General features: G+C 31.1%; 1 protein-coding gene across 1 annotated transcript; it reads right to left on the minus strand.

The window, feature by feature from the left end:
• Window positions 1-7,228: 7,228 nt before the first annotated feature.
• On the minus strand, window positions 7,229-9,156 carry LOC9321088 (inactive GDSL esterase/lipase-like protein 25). Its single transcript, XM_002884976.2, has 5 exons — window positions 8,807-9,156; window positions 8,590-8,705; window positions 8,156-8,356; window positions 7,808-8,060; window positions 7,229-7,727 (listed from the first exon to the last, which is right to left on the minus strand). Exons 1-5 carry the CDS (start codon window positions 9,051-9,053, stop codon window positions 7,441-7,443), a joined length of 1,104 nt encoding a protein of 367 aa, XP_002885022.1. The 5' UTR covers window positions 9,054-9,156; the 3' UTR covers window positions 7,229-7,440.
• Window positions 9,157-14,997: the final 5,841 nt, after the last annotated feature.

Here is a 14,997-nt window from a genome sequence, read left to right on the forward strand (position 1 = left end):
GGAATCAAAACAGAAACAAATATAAGAATCTATATTTCTAATACACAGAGATTCTTATATTGATTCCAATGAATATAGAAATTAATCTAATCATAATTAAAGTTCTTACAAAAACATGATAAAAGAAATATATGAAATGGTTAGGAATTTTTTTAGTTATTCGCGAATAAATAAAATGAAAGAAAATATATTTCTAATAATAAAAGATTAATGTAAAAAGTTAAAAGTAGACAGAGGTTAAACTTTAATATTACTAAATTAAAAGGAAAAAATAAGATGAAAACAAATACAAAAATTGATATGTATAAACCTGTTTATCTTAGTACATTACAAGTATATAGAAAGAATGTGACTTTATTGATAAATTTCATGTATATAATTAAATTTATTTTTCTAATTTATATATTTTGTATTATATTATATTTAAATAGCTAAATATAATCGATGCGTTAAAACAAATCGATTGAAGTGTTTAAGATTATAACTACTTCGATTGTTTGTGTTTGCGTTGACGTTAAGTGTATATTTTTCTAACGAATCCACAATCTTAACTATTTTAAAATCATTAAGGTCGTTAAAACTTAAAAGTATAACTGCCATGATAGTTAGTGAAATCTAAACGGTAACTACAAACGTTTGAATTTTTTAAAAAAAAAAAACTAAATAATAAACTACATCAACTCCCATTTATAAAATCTTTTGTATATACTTATAATAATCTCCCATCCAATATATAGATTTGATTAGTAATCATGTAAAACGGTAAAAAGTTAAAAATAAAACCAAATTATGACACAGTTTTGCATACAATTATCAAATGCGACAACAATTAAATTATTTTCGTAAATTATAATAAAACAAATGTATCTAATTTTAGTAGTTAGCTATGAGTCTATGACTGATAGACTGATAGAACACTGGAGTATATTATTTAAAACCACTAAAATTGATTGGAAAAAAATGCATAGTAAAAAAGGTTTTTGAAAAACAGTTTTTACTGTCTGATAAAAAAAAATTAGTAATAAAATAATAATACAACTTAATTTGAAATGGAGTTATTGTACTATTTCAATTTCCAAATATGGAAAGACAACAAACCTACGGTTACTTTGTTTGCATGGGAACTATGCAAACTCAAAATATGACAAAAGAAAGTGATAAACCCGTGTTAGGAAAAAAACATTCGTGATTTCAAAATTATTATTCTCAACCACCCAAAGACAAAGTTTTCACAAGCGTTTTTTAAACATGCTATGATGAAGTCAATGACAAACGCAGTCAGCCTTTTCGGGAATGTCGATTTTCTAATTTACAAATAATGTCAAAACTCGTTTTCACTTTACATTAAGTAATATTAATACAAATAATTAAAGACCTATTCGTACTTTTCTTCCAGCGATTAGAAGATTAAGCAAAACGTGTACGGGAGTACAACGTCCCTTGTATGAATCCTTCTCTTTCCTTCAAAATATATTCTGGCATGATTAAACTAATCAGATTTATTAACTTACTAAATGATTTTATATGTTTCTATAACATATATAAGATGACCGTTAAAAAAAAGACAAAGTTGGAAAAAAAAAAAATAAAACGAATGTGTAATCGTAAGCTGTTTTTCGTGATATTATGTAGTTTTAAGAAGTTAATTAAATAAAGATTATAAAAAGCTGCTTATAATTTGCGGTAAAGAAAGTTAATGAATGAGTATTACAAAAATAAATTTGTAAATGATGGCAAACTTGTAGTCATGATAGGTAAAAAAAGTTACAAATAACATGTGGGCAAAATTAAATGAACATCATAGCTCAGAAGTCAGAAGTATCAATATGTATTATGTAATGTAAGTTGGATTCGACTTGCCGTCGGGCCATTGGCTTCTCTAAAAGTTGTAAATTAGAGAATAGAATCATTACAAAAAAAAAACAACTAGCGATCGAATGGAACATTAGTATAAACAAAAAAGAAGAATATACTAATATGCTTTATATTCCCTCGTCAGCTTGATTTTCCATTTAATCATAACTTAAATAGTTAAATCTATAAATTTAATTCTCAACGAGAGATTTGATTTAATTCTCCAATGTCCAATCATTCGATATATAGTCAAAGCTTTGCAAATGATAGACGTTTCAAGTTTCAACTTATGTCACTTTCAAATAAATAAATCGTTCTAGTTACTCTAAATGCGAAATTTAAATAGTTAGAATTATCAATTACCTAATCGTTAATGAGAAGGAAGAACGTTAATGAGAACTCCAGAACCGTTGGATTATGTGAATCCGACGGCTTAAAGCGACGAAGTTTGGGGGAGAAGTGACCTGTACAAGAACAACAACATGGGAAAGACCCTGAAACCGAGGAACTGGAAACAGCTGGCATGATGACGTGGCCTAAGGTGGGCGTTTCCTCCTATCACAATGAGCATCACGTGGATTTTGTCTGGACCACCGTGGCGGCTATTTTTTGTACGTTATTCTTTATTCGCTACATACTATTTTTTTTCTTTTCTTTTTTATTAAAATGAACCTCATCACGCAACACAATCCATAACATTTTCACTGAAATTTTTTCAGCTATGTAGGGCCTTTTTAAGACATTACTGTATTTTTTCTTTTTATTTTAGAAGTAAACATGATTAAAGAAAAAAGATTTGTGTGACAACCTTAAGTTATCAATTTATCACCGCTGAAAAGTTTTATGTCCTAAATATATATTATCGTCCGTCTGTTGCTATTTCTTTTTCACAATGCATAAGGCCAAAACTGAAAAAAAAAAAAAAAAAAAAAAAAAAGGTTTCTTTGTGTTCTTGATTGTCAATTTTATTATATAGATACATTTCTGACTATTATAAGTTTTTTTTTTCTTCTGAAAAGTGAAGCTATTTAACAATATAACTTTTGTTTTTCATGGCAAATGATTGACACTTGAACATCCTCCAATGCTTTCTGCATATGCGTCGTCTAAAGAGCCTAAAGCAAACCATCCCTTATTTTTTCGAATTGGTTGTAACTTAAAACCTAAAAGTTAAAAGTAAAAGTAATGATATAATTTTAAGAAAAGAGAGAGGTAAATGTGCCTTTCTAGGTACATGAAAATTAGACCATCTCCATCCCTCTCATACCCCAAAAGAATGTCTAAAGGAAAAAAAAACATTAATATTTTATTGTAATTTAATTTTGTAATTAATTGTTTTTCTGTTATTTTAGATTATACCAATTAAAATCTGATACATATGCACATGAGTGTCTCAGAGTTTCTGCAGTGAGAAACGTTTATTCATTATCCTCATCTTCTCTCCTCCTTTTTGATTTTCTTTTATTATTTAAATTAGTAGACACTATAAAAAGTTGTACCGATGGAAATGGTCTTGAGCGTTAAAAACTTTAAAAGTAGGTTAAAGAAAGAAAAGGAAGAGAAAATAAAATTAGAGCCGAAAATGTGGAAATTAGTGAAATGTCCAATGATTGAGGGAACAAGTGTCCCTTTTTGGTAACCACTACTTCATCTTTTCTTTCTTTTCTTGTTTTTAATTAATGACTATTGTTGCTCTAAATCAAAACTAAAAATAATGACTATTGTTGCTCTAAATCAAAACTAAAAATAATGACTATTGTTGGATTTTCAACCAACTAATGACAAAATAAAACATTACGGAATACTCATTATGAAGTTTTTTTTTTTTGACATCATTATGAAGTTTATATATAGTGATAACATTAGTACAAATCGATTTCATATGTTGTAACTATTAACTAATGTTGTTAAAAAAAGTGGGCTAACATCTTTATTTTTGGGTTTTTTTCCTTATTTCATGTAGGCTATGAAGGCCCATTTGTTGACAAAAAATATTAAGGCCCATTTAGGAGAATGTCTTCAAATTAAAAATTTGGAGTTCAACCAAATCGACGTAAATCCACAACGTCATCTGAAGTTCTCGTAATTTGAAGTTCAACCAAATCGACGTAAATCCACAACGTCATCTGAAGTTCTCGTGTTTTACGGAGCATTTAATTTGGAGTTCAACAAAATCAACTGTAATTCCACAACGTCACCATCTTAAATTTTAATTTGACGTAAACATCGTCATATTTGATTTCTCATCAAACCGACATTATCTCAAGAAGTGCCAAAGATATATACAACCTTACCTTGGCCTTGATCATCTCAGCTACACATGCAATCTTATTACGCTATATCTATATCATAAAGGAGATAGCTTTACCAACTTGGTCTTAAGTTACATGTGCTTGCAACCTAAAACCAATTGGTAATGAATGAAATGACACATATTTTTTTATATATTGTTCAAAGTCTTTTCCTATCTTTCAATGTGGAACGTTTTTGCATGCTTTCTCAAGATTTATGGGTTTTATCTCATGGTCCAATAATCCCTACATAATTTCCAACACTTTTAGACACTGTAGAAACTCTGAATCTTGTTATATCTCAATCCATTATTGGCAGCTATGACCAAAGGAAGGAGGAGTCGCTTACGGAGATTGATGGGTCCAGTGACTCTAGGGGATGCATTCCACATCAGAGGTGCTACATGCAAGTTAAGTTTGCTTCTTGCATCAAATGCTTACCATCGAAGAAGACGTACTCCTCTGGCTTGGCACAACGTTTATGGTTGTACAACCAATCCCGTTTAGAGCTAGATTCTATCCCGAACAAGAGACATTGGACCTGGCTTGAAAACGTTACAAATGATGGTTGTATTGATATCATTAGGACTTACAATAGTCTCTACGACACAGAAAAAATTGGTATGAGGGCCCGTCACCAGACGGTAGATGGCAACTAAACAAACATATGATACAATTTAGTAAATTTGAGAATTTTAAGTAAGAAAACTATCTTATACTAAATTTAAATCTATTAAATTTTAAATAATAGTTTGAATTACAAAATTAAACCGACCTATTTTTCCGATCTGAACCCGAAAGGACCCGAACAAAAAAAACCGAACATGGACCATACTTATCCAAACCCGATCTGAATACCTGAATGTCCAAGCCTAAGATTAACTATTATTCACATCGGACACACTGGTTTTTTGTCACAAACTCATAACTTCTCACCAGAATTTTCAGTGACCACTTTCTTGTTTGTCATTCTATTGATTGTGTTTGTCGGAATCTAGTACAACTCATCAAAAACGTGCATATATTATTAAGTTTTTTGTCTATATTCTATGTTACGGTAAATTTTATTATATTAAATGTTAAGCATATAAAAAAATACCAAAATATTTATGGAGCATATTGCTCATGCCTTAATGTTTATACAGTAGTCACAATCTTGTAGATATGATTTGATAAGATTGTATAGATATATTATTGGTGGTGCGGTTCTTTTTTTTGCCAATCACACAAATAAATAAATTCCTATTTGGTTGTCAAATTTAATAGAAAAATAAGAACAAGAAACATCTTTAGCCAATCTTAACATTTAAGCATTAAGAAAGAAATTCACAAATTATAGGTTTTTAAATTGGTAGCACATAAGATAGTAGATAGAGGTGTCAAGCGGACCGATAGCCCACGGACTTTATCCAAGTAGCCCATGGTGGGGTGGGTTTGGACATCATTTTTCATGTCCATAAAATAGCGGGCCTCGCGGACAAGCCCAGACGGATTGCGGGTTTTTGCGGGTTTTGTCCGCTGATTTACGGGCCGGCCCGCAGACGACAAATATTTAATAAAAATAAATAATTAATATAAATAAATAAATACTTTTCCATAATTCTGAAAATATATATGTGAAATATATGAACATATAACGAAACTTAATGTATAAAATTATAAGATTTACAAAAAATTAATACTAAATTTTTTTTTAAATTTAAAAATTGTTAATTTCAAATTTTAATAATTAATTTTTTTAATTATTTTTAAAATATTAAAACTAAGCCCGCGGGGCGGGCCTGGACATATCATTTTTGTCCGCTGTCCTAGCGGGCTGGCCTATCGCGGTCTCACAAACTTAAATGTCCATCGCGGGCCGGCCCAGATGGATGCGGGCCGGCCCGTCTGACATCTACTATTAGTAGATAGTAAACCTGCTACTGCTGCTGCGTCGAGCTGAAACAAGTCTGGCTCAAATTTTTATAAGGCCCATACCTAGAAAAAAGGTAGTCTCAATATTACTACATATTTAAAAATAAATAAAAATTTGGGCCTTTTTGACTAAAGAAAAAAATCAAAAAGCTGATGGACCCTGTGTTGCTACACCAGTTGCACATGCAAATAACCGGACTTGAGCTGAAGTATCAATAAAACTGTAGTAACGTACAACTATTTGCATGCATAGTAAGATACATATACATTGATTCAAAGATACCATTGAATTGATCAATTAGACGACAAACAATAATACCTTTTCAAGGCATATTGATATATATCAACCAATCTTTCGTCTAGTTACCACAACTATCGTTAAAAGGGTTTTAGTTACGTACGACTAAGGCAACAATGTCTTATTTTCATTAGAGACGTTAAACTAAAGGGACTGTTTGGGCTTATTGGTGAAAATTAAATGTATCGACAATAACTAATTTTGCTGAACGACTTGCTCACTAGAGTTGGTAGCTAATATTTATTCCGGGATAATAATTGTAAGATGCAAAAAAAAAAAAAACGTTGATATACATACAAATGCTCATAGAACTTGTGAGTAATGAGTCTGAGTTTTTCAATAATTGAAGTTTGAAAATTACCATCAAAACGATCATCCTCTTGGATTGAAATAATTTAATTTGCTGTTGTGACAAAGAGATAAATCAGTGGTTTGCTTAAATTAAAAGACGATCTATTTTCACACGAGAACTATCACTTCGCACCAGATCCACATCAATATATAATTTCGTGCTAGATATCCACGAAAATTACTTCTCAATGTATATTCTTAACATTTATTAATTTAGTGATTAAGTTTATAAGATACAAAAACGTATGAACTTTGGAGGTCACAGGGTTTAATGTACATTGGAAAAAACCCGCTTTTCAATGAAAGTTAAATTACATGATCCAGAATCTGTTCAGAGAGAATGTACATACCCACCACAAATCCTATATCTCCTAGTCCTTCATTTTAAAAAAAAATTATAATAAATGTGCATAAAAATCCAAATTTCTCTAAAAACAAAAAGTTCAACAACCGAAATCAAGTTTTAAAGAGTTACGTTCACCGATAACTGGTCAAAATTCAAAATAGTGTAATCCAAGAGTTAATCATAAATAAAATATACTATAGACTTATATTGTTGTCTTAACATAAAACTGGCTAGAGTTTATCCAAATAGATGATCCGATCAACTCAAGTTTACATATTGAATAATTTTATTATCCTCGTTACGTTGCCCATCACCCGATATTGGCTGTAGATTTTCTTAAGAAGTGCCTTGGCCTTATTATTTCAGTTACACAATCTTATTATGTCTTACATCACAAAAGAGCCAGCTTTACCAACTTGGTCTAGCCTTTTGACACTGTAGATGAAAGGTATGTCGAGAGGAAAGAGGAGAAGCTCACGGAGATTGTTGGGTTCAATGACTTGAGGGTCTGCGTTCCACATCAAATGTGCTACCTGAAGGTTCGCATCTTGTGTCAAATGCTTACCGTCAAAGAAGACGTACTCATTTGGATTGACACACACATTTTTGGCTGCACAACCTGTCCCCTTTAGAGGTCCGGTCCCGCAACAAGCAGCTGTTCCTGTCCCGAAAACTGCACCAAGATGAAACATTGGACCGGGCAATCGGGCATGAAACGTAGGAATGATGATTGTATTGATCAGAAGGACTTACTGTAAGTGTCAGGCTCGAAAACTCTGTTCTGGATTGAGCTGAAAAAATCGTAGAACGAGTACTGGAAACCCTCCAGATCTTGTGCCAGTCTCTCTATGAGCTTCAACAGGTTCTTGTTATGTAATGCAGCCATTTCTGAAGGCAAATTCATACAGTCTTTCTCGTTTCCTGACTCTTGTTTAACCACCGGTAAGCAGCCTAACGGTGCTAAGTTTTGGAAGGAGAACTTCCTCCCTCCCGCATCGTAAATTACCTGAAAAAAGGAGAGGAGAGAGATGTAAATAAGCGAAACAAAGAACATAGGAAACAAAGGTTGATCTTCGTCTACATCATGATGTACCATTTTACCTTGATCGAAGCCTCCATGGAAGTGATGACTTGATCCACAAAGGCTAGTTTTTGATCATCGGAGGGATTTGGGTTATTCTTAGCATAGTTCAAGTAATCATCAGAGCCAATGTAGGTCAAGTAGATAGCTTCCGATAGCGTTTTATCAGTCCATTTGTTCTTGTTTTGGGAGAATTTCATGACTTGTTGAGACAGAGTCATCTGTTAAATCATTCATGCATACGTAAACTAATTTTTACTTATTTATTTTCTGGATAAAAGGTTACGTAAATTTTAATCGTCTTTAATCAGAAGATATATCCATATATTATCGAATTCAAATTGTACATACTATTTCAGCAAAATATTTCCGAACATAACCTACAGTTCCAGATAACCTAATTAAAGACGAAACCTAACAAAGAAATTAGGGTTTCAAGGAAACTAAAGCTTACCGTCTCGAGAGGGGAACCGAGGACGGTGGCGTCGGCGGTAGCGAAGCTAGCTCCGTGAGTGAAATCCGCCGAGCTTCCTAGAATCGGTGAAATTCTTGGGATACCCATAAATCTAGCTGCCAAGAACAAAGATAATTCAATTCATTGATTATGTTACACTAGTTAACGTTATTCACTGATTTCAAGCGATCAATATAAACACATGTCTATAATTTACCGAGATGGTCAGGAACGATGAGGCCATTGGACCAGCGTCCAGTAGCTTCTCCAATGGATATTCCGTACGGAGGAGAATTGGCATCGACACTGTTCCCGGAGAGGAACTGCTTGTTTCCGGCGTCGTAGTAGCTGTCGCCAAACACGAAGAGCGTTTGAGCGAGTGAGGCGGTGGGATAGTGGAGTAGAGCTAGCGTAGTGAGTAGTAAACATGAGATAGAGAAGAGACGCCAATTCAGATCCGCCATTGGAGAGAGCGAAGAGTGGACGCGTCTGAGAGAAGGGACCTGAGGAGTGAGGGTTAGAATTCTCGGGGAAAAAGAGTAAAGGGACAAGTATTTTTCGGTCGGTAGTTACAAAATTGATTATTTGATTATTTATCTTGTTACAAATGAGAAAGGGATCAAAACATTCAATTAATTTCTGCTTACTTCCATTATAGTTTTTTTTTTTTTTTTTTTTTGACATTTTTTTATCGACAAGGTCCGATCCATAGTTAATCTCTACTACGCCGGGTAACACGACTTAGTGGAGTCGAACTCCGGTGAAAAGACAGAGTCAAATAAATTTAACCACTTGACTAAATATACATCCCCCAGTTATAGTTCTAGAAAGTATACATAAACATTTATTTCTTTAAATTTTGCTCTCTATACTTTAGTCATTTTATTCTCCATTCATGCTTCAAACCCGGTCACAGAAAAATCATTTCTACGTTACTTAATTCCATCTCTTAAACACTTTTTCTTTTGCTCCTTTTGTCTTTATAATCATCAGACACCATAGACACTTTCTTTTCGATCTGGTGTGAACTAAACACTCTTATTCACCTATTTTTCCAACATTTTTTTTTACCTTTTTCATGACTCATGACTTCTTAGTCTTTCTCTCTATTATCTTTTATTTATGATTTACATATTGGAGCGTCGAGAAACACTTCCATCGTTATTTCTCAAAAAACTGATATAAATACTATAATTGCATGGTTAAATCGTAAATACTATAATTGAATCGTTAACACACCAAATTTTAAAATTTTCAAAAGTCTTAAACCCCATGCCCAATCGTTTGAATTAAAAATTCAAGTAATTAACAATTGTAATAATTTTTGGAAACATAAATATTAACTACCATATATACTCACATGTAACAAAGTGAATAATTTCGTAACCACGAAGTTTTTTATATTCTCGAGAACAAGTTTGTGGAAGTTGTAGAATTGTTAGATATCTCTATTTAAGTATACAATGACTAATTATGTATAAAATTAAACTCTTCTCCGTTCTTTTATAAGTGATGTGTTAGGAAAATGCACATATATTAAAAAATTATTTAATTTTTGTTTATTTATAAACTAAAACATCATTTATTATCTAATAAACCAAAAAATAATCTACATAATAAAAATCGTTAAAACCAATAAAAAGTAATTAATTTTGCTTTGAAAATTAAAAACATCATTTATTTAAGAACAAAATTAAAAGCTTAAAACATCACTTATAAAATAACGGAGAGAGTATAAAGGTTTAAGTTGAAACACTGATGATAGAACCTTCATCCAAAAAACCGGTTAATTAAAGAAAAAAAAAAGCAGAATAGAATTGAAAAATCCTGAGTTCCAATCTTCTTATGCTAGAGGCTTCTATGGAAATGGCCACCACACCATAAATCTACGATAAGATTTTTCCTCAAAATTGTAGCCACGTGTTTTTTAGCCACGTGTTTTTTAGGAAACAAACCAATAATCACATGGGACCCATGGGCTTTTATTCACAAACTTATTAGTACAAGGACCATTTTTTTGTGTGGAAGGACCTGTGGAGTTAGGGTTAGAATTCTCGGAAAAAGAGTAAAATGGCAAGTTTTTTTAGTGGAGTAGAGCTAGCGTAGGCGGTGGGATAGTGGAGTAGAGCTAGCGTAGTGAGTAGTAAACATGAGCTAGAGAAGAGACGCCAATTCGGATCCGCCATTGGAGAGAGCGAAGAGTGGACGCGTCTGAGAGAAGGGACCTGAGGAGTGAGGGTTAGAATTCTCGGGGAAAAAGAGTAAAGGGACAAGTTTTTTTTCGGTCGGTAGTTACAAAATTGATTATTTGATTATTTATCTTGTTACAAATGAGAAAGGGATCAAAACATTCAATTAATTTCTGCTTACTTCCATTATAGTGTTTTTTTTTTTTTTGACATTTTTTTGTCGACAAGGTCCGATCCATAGTTAATCTCTACTACGCCAGGTAACACGACTTAGTGGAGTCGAACTCTGGTGAAAAGACAGAGTCAAATAGATTTAACCACTTGACTAAATACACATCCCCCAATTATAGTTCTAGAAAGTATATATAAACATTTATTTCTTTAAATTTTGCCCTCTATACTTTAGTCATTTTATTCTCCATTCATGCTTCAAACCCGGTCACAGAAAAATCATTTCTACGTTACTTAATTCCATCTCTTAAACACTTTTTCTTTTGGTATTTTTGTCTTTATAATCATCAGACACCATAGACACTTTCTTTTCGATCTGGTGTGAACTAAACACTCTTATTCACCTATTTTTCCAACATTTTTTTTTACCTTTTTCATGACTCATGACTTCTTAGTCTTTCTCTCTATTATCTTTTATTTATGATTTACATATTGGAGCGTCGAGAAACACTTCCATCGTTATTTCTCAAAAAACTGATATAAATACTATAATTGCATGGTTAAATCGTAAATACTATAATTGAATCGTTAACACACCAAATTTTAAAATTTTCAAAAGTCTTAAACCCCATGCCCAATCGTTTGAATTAAAAATTCAAGTAATTAACAATTGCAATAATTTTTGGAAACATAAATATTAACTACCATATATACTCACATGTAACAAAGTGAATAATTTCGTAACCACGAAGTTTTTTATATTCTCGAGAACAAGTTTGTGGAAGTTGTAGAACTGTTAGATATCTCTATTTAAGTATACAATGACTAATTATGCATAAAATTAAACTCTTCTCCGTTCTTTTATAAGTGATGTGTTAGGAAAATGCACACATATTAAAAAATTATTTAATTTTTGTTTATTTCTAAACTAAAACATCATTTATTATCTAATCAAAAAAAAAATCTACATAATAAAAATCGTTAAAACCAATAAAAAGTAATTAATTTTGCTTTGAAAATTAAAAACATCATTTATTTAAGAATAAAATTAAAAGCTTAAAACATCACTTATAAAATAATGGAGAGAGTATAAAGGTTCAAGTTGAAACACTGATGATAGAACCTTCATCCAAAAAACCGGTTAATTAAAGAAAAAAAAAAGCAGAATAGAATTAAAAAATCCTGAGTTCCAATCTTCTTATGCTAGAGGCTTCTATGGAAATGGCCACCATAAATCTACGATAAGATTTTTCCTCAAAATTGTAGCCACGTGTTTTTTAGCCACGTGTTTTTGAGGAAACAAACCAATAATCACATGGGACCCATGGGCTTTTATTCACAAACTTATTAGTACAAGGACCATTTTTTTGTGTGGAGGGACCTGTGGAGTTAGGGTTAGAATTCTCGGAAAAAGAGTAAAATGGCAAGTTTTTTTTCCTGTCGGTACTTACATAATTGATGTTTGATTATTTATCTTGTTACAAATGATATATTTTAAATTTTCTTCAACGAACAAATCTAATCTAATCCATATGAAATATATAAAGAGGATTGGAAGTAGAACCATAAGTATTATTATTGTTAGCCACGACACTATATGCTTTAAAAACCTTCGTGAAAATGACACCTTACTGCAAGAGATCCTCTTTATATTTTTCACCTTCCAGACCTTTTTTGAGGGGGTTTAAAACTCTTATGTATTTTACCGTCTTCTTTTTTTTATAGGGCATAAAATATTTGTATTCAAACAATAGACAATAGTTACCATGGTGGTTTTTGACTTTTTGGTTTTGGATCTTTTTTTGATGTAGATTTTTACTTTGTACTTGTAGAGATGGTAAACCTGTTAATCATGCGTCAAGAGAGTACAACTCCTTGCTGGCAAATACATTAATTCAAAGGGACCACTGAATGAAGCGATTACCATAATAAATCTTGGAGGCGTATTTAATTTTGTATTGTATCAATCTCTCGTCTCATCCTTTTCTCCTTTCTGGCAATTGTGGTTGCCTCTCCTCCCTCTTTATGTTCTGCTTATAGTTATAGGTATGTGGTTAAGGCTCCTATGAATCCTAAATTTCTAACTATCTTTTATTTTTAATGCAAGAAAACCCTTTAAATTAAAATAGGTATGTGTTATAGCTAGGTATGTGTAATGCTTTTAATTTAGCATTAACCAAAAAAAAAAAACCCTTTAACCAAAAAAAAGAAAAAAAAACTCTCGTCTCATCATTATAACCACAAAAATCGTATATGCATTATTAGTTACGTATGACTAAGGCAACAATATCTTATTTTTTATCAGAGAGACATTAAACTAAATGGACCGTTTGGGGTTCTTGGTGAAAATCAAATGCACAGTGGGACCTGCAATAACTAATTTGCTGAAACGATTAGAGTTGGTACATTCGTGAAAAGAACCATCAAAACTTTATTTTCTTGGATTGAAATAATTTCCTGATTGCTCATAGACAAAGATATAAATCAATAGTTTTGCTTTGGTTCAGTACTCAATAATATTGTTTCAAGAATCTAAATTATTAGTTTTTTTTTATATAGGTCGTTTGTTTGACTGTCACTAACAATAGTAATCATATATTGTTCGTTTGGCAGTTGTTGAATCTAGCGATTGATCGTCGCTAGATTTTTCCCCGATCAAAAGCTAAATTTCGTGATCAGTTGTACGAATGCGAAACGAAAGACCATAAATTAAAATTCAATAAAATAAAACTAAATTAGAATAAAATAAAACTTAAATTAAATTAGATTAAATTAAACTAAATTAAATTCAATATTATTTAAACTATTTAAATTTAAAATCTATAAACATTATATAATTAAATTAAATCTTATTAAATGAAATTATATACAATCAAATATAATTTAACTAAACCTAATTGAATTTAAATAATTTAAAACAAATTTAAAATAAATTGAAAAATTAAATATTGATTATTCTTATTGAGTATAAATGTATAAATTATATATATATATATATTTAAAAAATACATGCCAGTCGAACCGATTCCAAAACAAACAACAAAATATGTCTTTGTAGCTGGTTGTTGTCGCCAGCAAATACGAAACAAACATGGCCATATGCGTTTGGTACTTAGTGATCAATTTTGTCATTTTTAACCCTTTGAAGAGTTTTGTTTTTTTCAACAGTCAATTTTTTTTTTGCCATCTTTATCATTTCTAATAATAATAAATAAAATACTGGTATTCATTTTCTGTGACAGTTTTCGCCTCTTATTTTACCGAATTGATTTTAAAAATATATATATATATATATATATATATATATATTGAGAACAATACGAGTTCTTTATACTCTATAGTCTATTATTGAAAATAGTATTGGTGGGAAGTTTTAGTTTTAGTCTTTAGGGATATGAGATATGGTGCTAATGGAGGAATCCTAAGGCCAAAACCTCTTCAGTGTAAAGCCAAGCAATTAAATAGATACGAGTCATACGAATACGACCATCGCGAGACACTATTGGTAATATCTCGAGCAATTAATAGATTTGCTTTAGAAGACACCAGCAACAAAAAAAAAGTGTATAAAATAAAAGAAAATAAACAAAAAGGTGTAGATTAACTAGAGTTATGCATTGTCCGAGAGTTCCTTAAAATTTTATTTCTGGAGCACATTTTGTATTAAGATCATACTGTTCTACACTGACTCAAATTTCAAAAATAAAATAATATTAATTGTTTTGGAACTATATGACTATTTGAATAGCATTTTTTATAATAAATATATTTTTGATTCATTATTTTTATTATGCTCACGTAAATTTCAAAGCCCTGTAAAAAAATTAGTTAGTCATTAATCTTAACTTTAGTGAACTATTTTTATCAATACTAAAAGCTTTAATATCAAAATAAGTTATCCATTATTTGTGAAGTTGAATATTTTAATGATAAATGTTTAAAACTTTAGAAGAAATAGCTTATAGAAAATTCGAATTATAAGAAAAAGTGTTATGGAAAATAAAACATAGCAAAGAAACTAAAAGAACATTGAAAGTATGTTTAGTAA

This window comes from Arabidopsis lyrata (assembly GCF_000004255.2).
Source record: "Arabidopsis lyrata subsp. lyrata unplaced genomic scaffold ARALYscaffold_3, whole genome shotgun sequence".
NCBI lineage: Eukaryota > Viridiplantae > Streptophyta > Magnoliopsida > Brassicales > Brassicaceae > Arabidopsis > Arabidopsis lyrata.

Excerpts from the sequence above, each read along its gene's own strand:
- LOC9321088 (XM_002884976.2), bottom strand. The coding sequence starts at position 9,053 with ATGGCGGATCTGAATTGGCGTCTCTTCTCTATCTCATGTTTACTACTC. Across the intron at positions 8,061-8,155 it reads CCATGGAGGCTTCGATCAAG|GTAATTTACGATGCGGGAGG; the intron begins GTAAAATGGTAC and ends TCCTTTTTTCAG. Across the intron at positions 7,728-7,807 it reads TTTCGAGCCTGACACTTACA|TTTTCGGGACAGGAACAGCT; the intron begins GTAAGTCCTTCT and ends ATCTTGGTGCAG.